At 50.0% G+C, this 12,947-nt stretch overlaps 1 protein-coding gene across 1 annotated transcript in view; it reads left to right on the plus strand.

Moving 5' to 3' along the window:
• LOC144734726 (uncharacterized) overlaps window positions 1-12,947 on the plus strand; it is a 48,568-nt gene that overhangs the window by 18,386 nt on the left and 17,235 nt on the right. Inside the window, exons 11-22 of the mRNA XM_078617063.1 lie at window positions 774-958; window positions 2,114-2,205; window positions 3,395-3,520; window positions 4,502-4,572; window positions 5,059-5,180; window positions 6,082-6,157; window positions 6,719-6,830; window positions 8,624-8,687; window positions 9,483-9,596; window positions 10,621-10,820; window positions 11,607-11,665; window positions 12,653-12,910. Coding sequence (XP_078473189.1) covers window positions 774-958; window positions 2,114-2,205; window positions 3,395-3,520; window positions 4,502-4,572; window positions 5,059-5,180; window positions 6,082-6,157; window positions 6,719-6,830; window positions 8,624-8,687; window positions 9,483-9,596; window positions 10,621-10,820; window positions 11,607-11,665; window positions 12,653-12,910 — 1,479 coding nt within the window. The remainder of the gene's footprint in view (window positions 1-773; window positions 959-2,113; window positions 2,206-3,394; window positions 3,521-4,501; window positions 4,573-5,058; window positions 5,181-6,081; window positions 6,158-6,718; window positions 6,831-8,623; window positions 8,688-9,482; window positions 9,597-10,620; window positions 10,821-11,606; window positions 11,666-12,652; window positions 12,911-12,947) is intronic.

Here is a 12,947-nt window from a genome sequence, read left to right on the forward strand (position 1 = left end):
GCAAGGAATCAAGTCTGCAATATCCACACGTACTGCGTAGAAAAACGTGGAAACAAACAAACTCTGATAACATGCAATGTTGTTGAAATCGATTGGCCTACACCAGAGACAGCCTTCTTTTATGGCCTTGTCTCACCAGTGTTAGACCAGACGGCAAAAGGTACAAAGCCAATGCACGTATCATAACACTTATAGATCGGATCAAGTGGTTATATCTATAGGATACCGTTTATTTTGGATACTGGAAAAAAGGTCCCATAGATAGAAATGTAAATATCGGTTCGACTGCCACGTGACGAACATGTCTCACTGTGGCAGTGATGCCCTCTGTTTTTGAGCCAGAGGCCACTTGTAACTGCCCAGGAAAAATTCTAACTCCACTTCTCCCTCCGTCATTAACACAGTTTCTCAATCGAGAAAAAGGTTGTACTTCGCATCTCTCCCACCGTGTTTTCGGGTTGCACCGCGTGTTGTTTGGCACGATGTCTGACGTTTTGCTCAAAGGTGCCAGGAACTGCTACGGAGAATCTTTCTCAGTTCCTGAAAACATATCAGAGAGCTATGTGTTAATCGGCTGACATCCAGGCAATGAATGGCGGGCTGATATATATATGTAGATCACACCTCACACTGCGTTGCAATAAATAGATCACACCTGACACTGCGATGAAATAAATATCTCGCCGTAAAGATGCAGTCGTGGATCCCTCGTCGATCTCGCATCGCATCGTGTCGCTGACCGGTCGAAAAATGCTTTCCCCGTTGGGCCGCAGGAGCTGCTCAAGGTGATGTACTGCGACGAGAGCTTGCAGTCGCTGCAGGACCTGGACTACAACCCCGCGGGCAGCACCGACAAGACGGACCACACGCTTACCGAGGCCAAGCTGGGCATCCGGGCCCTGTGCGTGAGCCCCGACGGGCAACACCTGGCCTCCGGGGACCGCATCGGCACCGTCCGGTGAGCAGCCCGAACCCCTCGCCGGATTCGCAGAGTCCCTCCGGTACTCGCGGCGTCCCCGCGCCCCCCCACGCCCCCCCACGCCCCCTCGACCCATGTTAGGCGTGAGGCGCTCCCGAAGCAAGGCGCGCCGCGTTTAGCAGGCGGGTATCTGTCTGCGGTGATTTCGCAGGAAGGGCCGACTGTTTGCTAAGTGGATTCTATCCTACGTAGGTAATTTGCAGGTGGCTTTTAGAATTTGGGCTGTGACATGGTGTATAAAGCCCTCCCTCCCCCCGCTTCCTCCCTCCCTCGACATCTGCTGTGAAGCGGACGGCGCATGATATTTCTTTGCGGTTGATACACCCACAGTATTTTCCAAGCTTTAAACTTTTAAACTCCTTTTACCAGGGGGGTTGCGCCGCTCGAACCACAAACCTCTACAGTGAGCGGCAAACACGGTACCGCAGTGATGCGCCTGTAGCGTCGTGGCATCCTGGTGTGTGCCGTGTGCCGGCAGACTGCGTTGTTGGAGAGCTTCGTTGTCCACTAAACCTGTTTATTTTTAAATCCTTTATATTAAGTTCACTTGCTTGCTTGCTTGCGCGCTTACGACTGTGCAAATCTTTCGGTCGTTTTTTAACCCACTTCCCGTGATCCAATCGAGCTGACATTTTGCACACAGACTCGTTGTGCGTGACAATTTATTTTCGTGAAAATTTTTTTCCAAAATTTTCCACTTTTTAGGAAAAAAAAAAATGTCACTAACACAATCATATATTTTTCCTAAACACGGAAAATGATTCAAGAAAACAACTAAAATGTACAATATAAACAATCATACAAAAACTGAAAACCTTATAATCCTTATATACGACTTTCTTTATATTTAATTTAAAATACCAATGTGATAAAAATGAAACTCTTACTCAAGAAAAACAGAAATGAATAATAAAATAAAACCGATGCCACGCATATAAAGGATTTATAGTGAAAAACTTTGTTTTTACAGGTTAATTTTTCATTGTTTCGGTGGCCCAGGGTCATTCTTGCAAATGAGACTCTTCCTGGTCTCTTTGAGTTCTCACCTGGTTCAACAAAATTAAATTGGAAGTTTGAGACTTGGGTCCGTCCTGTATAGAATGTGACCTGATCGCAACGTGGACTTTGTGACAGGATCCATGACCTGCAGTTCCTGGACGAGGTGATGCAGATCGATGCCCACGACTCGGAGGTGCTCTGCCTGGAGTACTCCCAGCCCGAGACAGGTGATGCCCGCTTACCGTGAATTGTCGTCACCAGCCGTTGTCTCTCTACTGCTGAATGAAGGCCTCCCCCCACGCTGTTGCCATCTGGCCACGGTCCATTGCTGCTGCCACAGAGAGGAGGCCGCGGCTTTGATCAAACGCATCATTAGCATTGGTGTTACATTTGTAGTGTCTTCAAAAATTACTCACACCGACACATAACAAGTCACCTGCTTACACTTTGTTCACCTATTCTGGCACCAGTTGTAGGCACTCCTATAACTATCTGTACGGTGACTTTTGGTTAACTTCTCCCTACCCTTATCTACCTTCCGCCTCCCTTATCCTGCGCTCAGCAGCTCTGCTCTCAGCAACTTAGCACACAGCGTCTCCGCACACAGCGTCTCCACACACAGCGTCTCCGCACACAGCGTCTCCGCACACAGCGTCTTCGCACACAGCGTCTTCGCACACACCGTCTCCGCACACAGCGTCTCTACATCTCCACCGCTGCCCTCACCTGTCTGTCCTGGGCGGGGGGATCAGCCAACACCCGCCCGGCGACGGCGTGAGGGTTGCGAGGTCCCATTGACGGCTGGAGCGGCAGCGGCGAGATGTCTTCACACTTAGTCCCTGGCAACAGCTCCCCGGTCTGCTCACGCACACGTCCTTATATTCCTCTGCTAATTATCCGAGACCTCTCGTGCGTCTCTTTAAGCTCTCGCCAGGCTGGCGCCTATCGGACCATCAATCAACCCTTATCTCCCGTCTCCCTGGCAACACCTCCGGTCTCAGCGTGCACAACCTGTCGACCCCGTTTGCACCTGCTTCACCCCTTACAACTGGCGGTTTGTCCGTGAAAACCTCACGCGTACCTGTTTGGCCTCAGTTGCCCTCGGTTAACTGTGCGCACCGCGTATGTCACTACTGGTGTACGGTGTTTTTTTCTGCAATATTTTGCTGTCTTTTCTTGGATTTTCTTTTTGCACTCAGTCACATATTCACTTTAAGATTTTTTTGTTCATGTTTTTGTTTTTTGTTTGTTGCGGTTGCACCCGATTCAAGAGCCGAATGGCTCACAGGGCTATACCTAATAAATGAACTTGAACTCTACACATTTATTACGGCGTCTCTATTATACGACGATGACGATCAATCGTAGTGGGCTGAGGTGCTGTGCTGGGACGACTTGGTCGCTTGTGAACCGCAGGAGTGAAGCTGCTGGCGTCTGCCAGTAGAGACCGGCTGATCCATGTGCTGGACGTCGAGGACAACTACGACCTCATGCAGACGCTGGACGACCACTCCTCCTCGATCACCGCCGTCAAGTTCATCGGTAATTGCGCGTGCGATTTTTCCTTGGCCATAAAGCTCCGAATAGCTCTTGCTTAGAGCTTTGTGTTCTGTAAAAGTGGAGTTTTTTTGGGGGTTAAATCACGTAAATGCAAATGTGTCCTTAAACCCCACCACCGCCCGACACTGCCAATTAGTAAGGGTTTTGTCACGTAAACAAAAACGTGCCAATTTGTTACTAGTTCAGTTCTAACCGGTTGTGTGTTGGAGAGTAAACCCACTACAACATTTACAATTTGAGTGCCGTGACGTTTCGCCGGTAGTTACAACAACAACAACCAGCCTCATCAGGCGACAGCCAGAGTCATGGAGAATCCTCCTGTTTCTTCGGTCTTACATAGAGGGATAAATTTAATGTCATCACTTTTGAGCCAATCAGATGCCAAGACTAGAGGGGAGGGGGGTTAATGTTATGCACATAAATTACAATGGATACTTATTATTGGTTGGGTTATTCACAGGTAATCAACATACATTATGTATCGATTTTACGCATGCACATTGTGAATGTACGTTATTTATGTACGTTATTTAATACGTAGGCTTTCACGACCGATATCCATAATATAGGTTTTTTTTTCGGGTTAGATCACGTAAATATAAATGTGTTGTTTAACCCGCCATCACCTGACACAGCCAATTAGTAAGGTTTGTCACGTATACGGAACATGCCAATTCGTCACGAGTACAGCACGCTTGTTTGTTGGAGAGCAAATCCACAACATTTACAATATGAGTACGACGTTTCGCCAGTAATTACAACTAGAATCATCAACTATCATTCCAAAAAAATAAACTTACGTATGAACGTTATGTATTAACGTTCTTATGTTTGGCCGTTTCGGGTCGGCCTTTTTGATCGGTGCTGTTCGCCGTGTGTTGCAGCATCGCGCGTTGAAAGTCATCAAAAGACATTATTGCTGCTGCATTGGCAAATCTCTGTGCTTTTCCCCTCTGGAACCAGGAGGCGCTGAGCAGCTTAACATGGTGAGCTGCGGAGCTGACAAATCCATCTACTTCCGCACAGCACTGAAGGTATGATGTCGTAACACTTGACTGCCCTGTTGAATGTTTGTTTGGTAGCGAGTAGTTTGTACGTTAACAGAGGCCGACAGCAGTGCAGCGCAGCGGTAACACTCGTGCCTCGCGGCTAGAATGACCTGGGTTTGAATCCCGACTCGGGCCTGGCAAATTTAGAGCGTGACACGGGAACACGATAGCCGTCTCATTTCAAATGACGTCACGGGACGCTTTAATGTATACTACCGCGAGTGAAGCGGGTGGCGTGTAGCATTTACGGTTAATATGCGCTGCAGTAATAACCACCTCGGCCTGCCAGGTTCGAGCCACGAACCTCCGTAACGATCAGCGACAGCGCTTCCGCGAGGGCCAGGTCGCCGGCCTGAGTAAATTTACGAGAAAAATTAAAAAAAATTAAATACATGGAAATAAATCACTAAAACTAAATAGAATAAATAAATAAATCTTCCTATAAATAAAGTGTCGGTCTCTTTCCTCCAGTCTCCGGATGGACTGAGGTTCTCCCGGGTTCACCACGTGGTCGCGAAGGCCACGCTCTACGACATGGACGTGGACGCGACGGGGAAGTACGCCGTCGTCGGCTGTCAGGACCGCAACGTCAGGTACGGCGCGGCGTCCATCCGAGTCATCACGAATTGTTCCCGAGCCCGCCCCACGACCCATTCATCTCCCCCCTTATAACCAACCACCGTTACTGTTCCCTCTTCATGTTCTCATTCTATGGCTATAACTCATTCATTCAATCCATTCGTCATCAACATTTACTGTCATCAATTTCGCTTTCACGGAATTCAGGCATCACAGATTCGCCCCCCACATAGCTTCCTGTCATCTATTTCATTCACCTTATCTCCACCATTACATTCACACACTTTGTACCGTTTCTTAATTCTCTGTAAAGTGCCTCGGTTAAGGCGCAATATAAATCACGTTAAGATAAGATCATCATCGTTACACCACTCCTCTCATGCCGACTTGCATCTGTGAACGATTTTTATTCTTATTACTTTTTATTCAACACAGTGGCAAGGGGAATTCCAGAAGTGAGGGGCTGCTGTTTTCCGTGATGTAAAATTAGCATCCTCTTCAATTGATGATGATGATGCTTATAAAGTAAAACATTTTGTGTAGCGTTATTTGTAACAATGTTAATAGAGTAGGGGAAAAGCTGTTTTACGCTGACGGTTCCACGTGAACATGAAAGTGATGTTTATTTATCACGTTTTTTTGCCATTGTGATTCACTAAAGCGAGGCCGTATGTATGAACAATTAACACCCAGTCTGCAAAGTGTTTAATGTGCCACGGTACAAACACTTAGAGCCTGCAATGACACACGCGGTGCAACGGTGCAGTGCACTGATGAGCGGCGGTGCAATGGCGTGCTGCTCAATGGCACGTGACGAATGTTGAGATTGTGGCAAGGGTATTTTCAATGCGGTTAATGGTAGGAACGCACCAAAGCTGGCAAACACTGCTTTTCCTTGGCAAACATCCCCCACAGGATTTTCGATGTTTCAAGTGGGAAACAGAAGAAGTGCTACAAGGGCTCCCAGGGGAAGGATGGCTCTCTCATCAAGGTCGGTTGGTTACAACGCTCACATACTTCCTGGCCTCTGACCTGACGATGCCTGACGCAGTTTCGAGCGACACGTCGTATATATTTGCTAAATTTGTCCGTGAGAATTTTTTTCAACTTGCCAGAGAGCTGAAACAATAGTTGATGCGTAATTAAACACTTGTATACCACGTGACTACCTCGCCTTGTATGCAGGGGGTTGTGGGTTTTTTCTCGACCCTGAGGCCTGTATATCTGGAGTTCGCATGTTTCTCTCCCCATGGTCACGTGGATTTTGCTCCGGGTCCTCCAGTTTTTCCCTCCACATTTAGAATCAACGTGCGTTTAGAGTATATGGCTGCTATAAATTTCCATGTGATACGCCACTTCGTTGAGCTATCATTCGTGGCCAGGTCACTTCTGAAAAAGAGCTACATAGATTATTGGGCCTTACCTGGTAAAATAAAATTGTTTATAGTTTGTTTGGCTGTGTCGGGTGGTCGATTGGGCCAGATCATTGTGTGGCCTAACCTGGAAAATCAATAAATGAATCAACAGTTCGTGTCTGTAAACTTGCCTCCAGTTGCAGATGGATCCCTCCGGGATGTACGTAGCCACCAGCTGCTCCGACAAGAATCTCTCACTCTTTGATTTCTACACGGGGGAGTGTGTGGCCTCCGCCTTTGGGCATTCAGGTGACATTCACAACTTATAAACAACACACACACACGCATGCATGTGTAGTGGCGTTTATTTACGCGGACAACTTCGTCTTTTTCTCCTGTGTCACTTTATTCGTAGCATCCCACACGGATGCTTCTCACGTTCTAACACCACAAACTCCTGTCGCGAACTCTCCCTCTCTTACTCCGCCAGCCTGCTACTTCGAGCTCACTCTCCCTGGCTCCACTAGCCTGTTTTCCGCTAGCCTCTTAGTGTATACGCCGCCAGCTTCTCACCCCGCTAGCCTCTCGCTGATATCCCGCTAGCCTATTCTCCGCTAGCCTATCACACTCACACTAAGGATTCTGCTAGCCTCTCCTCCGCTAACCTGTTACTACACCCACACCTCCAACCTCGCCCGTGCCCCCAGCGGGGGTTCAGCCAACACCGCTGGGGAGTACGAGGTGTGGAGGGCGAGGTCCCGGACTTCTCTTGACTTCTTCACTTCTTCATCTCCAACCAACTCAACTCTGTTGCTTCACACATCCCCTTATATTCCCCTCCTCATTAAGAGTCCTCAGGTGACTCTCGTTAAGCCGGCGTCCTCCCGGCGTCTCCTGCACGTGCTCCCCCTCTTATCCAGTGGCGGAGTCAGTGGGGGGAGGGGGGTGGGGTGGCACGTGCCCCCCCAAAGATCCAATAAGTCCTTTCTTACTAACAACTCCTATCATTTTTCATTGCTTGAGGGGTTGCCCCCCCTTACCTGAAAATCCTGGCTCCGCCTCTGCTCTTATCACTTCTATCTCTTGCCTTCTTGGCGCCTACTCCGTATTTGCATTTGCAGCCAGCCAATCACTGCCTCTTTCCCTAATTGCTGGCGTCTCTCTGTCTGCTGTCTCCCAGGCCTCACGCTTGCACCTGCTCGTACCTGACCTCACTGTTTGCAACCCCGTACATTAATGTAACTGCTGCGTGCGTTACGCCACTACACATGTACACCACATTCACATGTCTGAATCTGTTTTGTTCATAGTTCAAATAAAATACTTGGTACGTATGTTGTTTGCGGTCATCCGTATAACTCCAGGCCGCCACAAATGCACTGTTACACTCATGGGTATAGTCTGCTAGTGGCAGATGTGCTTTTCACCCAGTTAAGTCATTTGCCCTGTCATTTTTGTTCCAATTTGGACCGTGACCCCGGAATGCACACCCCCGTTATAAAATGTTTTATTTTACCAGGTAAGGCCCACTCAGCTATGCAGATATTTTTCAGAAGCCACCTAGCCACGAATGATCGCTCAACAAAGTGGCATATCACGTGGAAATTTACAGCAGCCAAATACTCTTAAAACGCGCGTCGATACTAAATGTGGAGGGAAAAACCGGAGGACCCGGAGAAAAATCCACGCAACCACAGGGAAAACATGCAAACTCCAAATATACAGGCGTCAGGGTCGGGATCGAACACACAACCTCCTGCATACCAGGCGAGGTAGTTAACATCTTGCGGGACCTCGAACGTCCGCTACGAGAGCACAGTGGCGCGTTATCGTGGAAGGTATAAGGACAGTGGTGGGAGTCTCTGGATGGGGTGGGAGGGGGGTTGCTCAGTGATTAATAACGCAATGATTAATCGCCATCACTTGCGGAGAATGTGCGGAACAACGCTGGTCTCGTATCGTTTAATGATGTAATTGTTACGGTTTTACACATGAAACCTCCAGTTTTCAAACATCCAATGTATGATGCTGTTTATTGTTGAAGGTTGATAATTAACACTTGATTTGTTGTTGTTTTGTTCACGTGTAATGTTATCTTTCAGAAATTGTGACGGGTATGAAATTTAGCCACGACTGCAAGCATCTCATTTCAGTTTCGGGGGACAGGTGAGCTTTTCAAATATATGTTAAATAAATGTTGTAGTAAACTAAGGATTTATTTATCGAATTGAAGGTGCCAAATTGAACCGGACTCCGGCAGAGAGCGTCACTGTGCGGGTGCCACGGGAGAGAAGGCCCAGAGAGTCCCACAGTGCGGGTGCCACGGGAGTGAAGGCCCAGAAAGTTCCACAGTGCGGGTGGCACGGGAGAGAAGGCCCAGACAATCCCACAGTGCGGGTGCCACGGGAGAGAAGGTCCAAAGATCGCCCCCGTGGACTTGAGTTTCATTCTGGGGAAGCAGAGGAGATCTAAGTCCAGGGTATACGGGGTTGCGAGATCATTCAGGGTCTTAAATGTGAGGAGGAAGATGACCTTGAATTCAGCGCACAATTTAGTTGGCAAACGGTGAAGTAATGCGAGAACAGAGGTTATTTGTTTACGAATGAGGCGTTTGTGTCACGACCCTAGTCGCCCGAATTCTTAATGGACTGGAGTCGATGTGTCAGATTAAAACGTGATACAAATTTCTCCCGAGTTGGCGGGCCGAGAGAATCGGACATAATCGGGCATTGTTCTGTCGGTGAATAAAGCGACCTCGACGATTTTCTAAATTTTTGCATCTTGAAAGCTTAATCATGGATCGAGGATCGCACCGAGATTCCTGACTTCCCCACATGCGGTACATTGTGACCCCACCGATCGTCAGACTGAGTGAACCAGCCACCACCCGGCCGGCCGGCGGTGAGATTCAGATGGGAATAGGCCTCCTGAGTCTCATGGCGAGCGTGCCTCTGTTTGCAGCTGCATGTTCCTGTGGCGGTTGCCGTCGGACCTGACGAGCGTCATGCAGCGGCGGCTTGGAGAGATGACCCAGAACCGGAAACCAGCACTGCCCAAGCAGCCCCCGGCTCTCCGGTGAGGCCCGCGGCTCCCCCTGGTGCGCTGGATGGAGATGGCCGTGCGGTGGAAATTCCAAATTCCTATGGCAGGCGCGAGTTTCTCCACGAGGCAACCACTGTTGACTTCTCCAACTTTGATTGACCCCGGAGAGACGATGTGCAGAGTTAACCCCCAGCACAGACAAGACCTAAAGCACAAAAACGCATGCGGTGGCAAGCGCAGTGCGCCATTAATCTTACCACCTGAGTTCAATTCTCAACCACGGCTCACATAGGTCATGAGTGACGTCTGAAACCGGGTCACAGCCCAGCCCTCCGTCACCTCCTTCACAAAGAGATAAAAGTCAAAATTTTTATTATTCCACCGGAATATTTTTGTCTGGATCTGAGTGATAAAAAACCCCAGCTGGATATCAACCAGATTCAGATTCTCAGCAGATATTGTGTGGCCATCCCCCTCGTGGTTCGGGATGATGGCTGGTTCATTAAAGGATGCTGCCAGCGCAATTTTGATGTATTGCAAGCGAACAAACCAAAAGGTACAGGTGCAGCCCTGCAATTGCCTGCTCACAGCCATTGCTGGAAGAATTGCCTCTGCCAGTGGGAGTTCCAGAGATCCCCTAATACAGGGTATTTTGACCTACTCTTTCACGCTGGTCAGTACGTATTGGAAGGAGAGGTGGGAGTACTCACCTTTGACCCCCACCACACATGACCGGCCAATCACAGACTTAACTGCCATCCACTCATGAAATTTAGTGGGTTTTTTTTCCAGGAATTTCGGGTGTTTCGGTATCCCCCCACGTGTATAATAAACACAGCTCATCATTAAATGGCCGAAACCATCTTACAAATAAACACCCAACGTAGCAGCGGCAGCAGGACCCTCCTTTACAAAGAGTCTTCCAACTCTTCTGGCTAAATAAGTAAATCATAATGATTCAATCATGATTATTATTATAAGCCCCATTGGACCACGATGGTGCATGGCTGAGCCCGAAGTGCTGAAGGTGCGAGGGCGCCGGACGTGCGTTCTGCAGCAGGGAGACGTACGTGATGCAGCCGCGTGCGGCCGTGCTCGGATACATCACGGAGGAGCGCGAGGGCGGCGAGGAGGAGGAGTGCGAGGACGGCGAGGAGGAGGAGTGCGAGGACGACGTCGAGGAGGAGCGTGAGGACGACGTCGACGAGGAGCGTGAGGACGACGTTGAGGAGGAATCGGACGAACTCGACGCTGTCAGTGAGTGTCGCCAACTGCGCCGCAGCGTCGCACATCCGACCGTCACGTTCCCTGACCCGACCACTTAACCTACCCGCACCCAGCGCGGTATTTGCGCGCGGTGTAACCGTCACGCTCCACAGACATCCGCATTTTCCGGGTTGCGCGCAGACGTGTCGCCGTAGACGGGACACTACAGCGGTGGACGCTTTGCCGCACTGTCCGCTGCTGCCCTCCGCGTAGTCTCGCAGCCTGTGACACCTGTTATGCACGGTGATCACCCACGCGAGCGCTGTTATCCAGGCTCAAGCCTGCTTAGCTCTCGAGACCTGACGGAACCAGGTGCATTCTGGGCTATTTCGTCAACCACTTCAGAACATCGTCAGCAGCCCGCTGCGCACATTTCCTCCGTGAATGGAGGATTAAAGACAAGTCACAGTGGTGTGATTGTGGCCATGCAACTCACACTGTGGACCGTATAGTTGACCCATAGAGACTCCTATAAACCCATAGAGATACATTAAAGACAAGCCGCAGTGGAGCGATTGTGGCAACGCAACCCACACTATGGACCCTATAGTGAACCACTGTATTCTGCACTCCTTCAACGGAGCAGGGATAGCAAAACTACACAAACTCTCTCTGCTGAAGCCCTCTTGACATCGGAATGTATCTCCCGAACGTATTGCCATACGCACGAGCAGAAGTGAATGGCTTGAAATTCCAGCTGCCTGTTGTTGACGTTTTCACATTCTCACACTGACTGTTAAAAAACGTGTTTCTGACTGCGTTGTTTGTCCTCTCCAGTCTCACTGGATGATCGCATGAAGAGAACGGCAAAGACCCCAAACTGGGCTAGGCTCCAGGTGAGAGGGAAAGAGCATCGCACGCCGGTGCGTCGCCTTCCAAACAGGTCGCAAAACGGGTTTTGATTCCTTACCTGTACCCTTACCCGGCCGCGCCAGGGTCGTAAACGGGTACCCATACCCGTACCCGATACCCGGCCGGGTACGGGTAGCCAGGTATCGGGTAGGGTACGGGTATCGGGTACCCGATTGCGACCTCTGGGATGAAGCCATGTTGTAGGCGTGGGTGGGTTGATTCTAGGAAATTGAATTGTGAGAAGAGACAAGACGTTGGGAAATGAGTGACAAACGGTTACTCACCAGTGACTCACGGCCTACCCGTACCCGGCCGCACCAGGGTCGCAAACGGGTACCCGTACCCGGCCAGGTACGGGTAGCCGGGTATCGGGTAGGGTACGGGTATCGGGTACCCGGTTGCGACCTCTGCTTCCAAATCCTGTCAAATTCTAACAATTACCGGCAGATTACTCAATTGGGATCGCACACAGCAGCAACCATCACCCCCCTCGTGCTGCACAGGGACAGCTGCCATTGGGGGTGCCCCTCGAATGTTTGAGATGAGAAGTGATGTCTGGCGCTCTGAACTGTCGAGGCGTGTAAGCGAGTGCCATTTAAATGGGAGATTATAGATTAATTTATATTGTTATAATCCTGCTGTATGTATGTTACAGGGCGTAATCCTGGAGACGTAAGTTAGTGTGGGTGTTCATAGTCTGGATTGCTACCACAGCGGTGTAACGGTTATCGCTCCGCACTTGCAATCCAGAGGTTGGCAATTCATTTTCCAACGGAGCAAGTTCATTAAAAGTCCCCGCCCACGTCTTGTCCACCCCGCAGTCTAACTGCCTAAACCGAAGTTGAGTCCATCGGCAGGCCCCAACACGTGGTGGGGTTAAGTGTGGGTGCTCCCAACTCGAAACAGCGAGAATGAGTGGTGCGGATGGCGTGGTGCGTGGGCCTCTCGCGTGACGTGCTCGCCGTTTGCAGCGAGTGCCGAACGGCACAGAGGCGGGCCAGGAGGCGGCCGGCGTGGCCTGGCAACCACGCAGGCGCTGGGGACAAGGCATTGACAAGGAGCAGACAGAGAAGTCGCTGCAGGACCTGTGCAGGCTCAGCGTGGAGACGCCGACGCCCTCACCGCTGACGGAGCGCGACTCGTGCTGCTCGCTCGAGAGCGGGGACGGTGTGTGCATCGAGGAGGCCACCAAGCTGGCACCCACCGACCTCAATGATCTGTTCAAAGAGGTGAGCTGTGCGTGTGTGTGTCGTTTTTGGACGATGT

Source organism: Lampetra planeri, chromosome 52 (assembly GCF_965212315.1).
Source record: "Lampetra planeri chromosome 52, kcLamPlan1.2.h2, whole genome shotgun sequence".
NCBI lineage: Eukaryota > Metazoa > Chordata > Hyperoartia > Petromyzontiformes > Petromyzontidae > Lampetra > Lampetra planeri.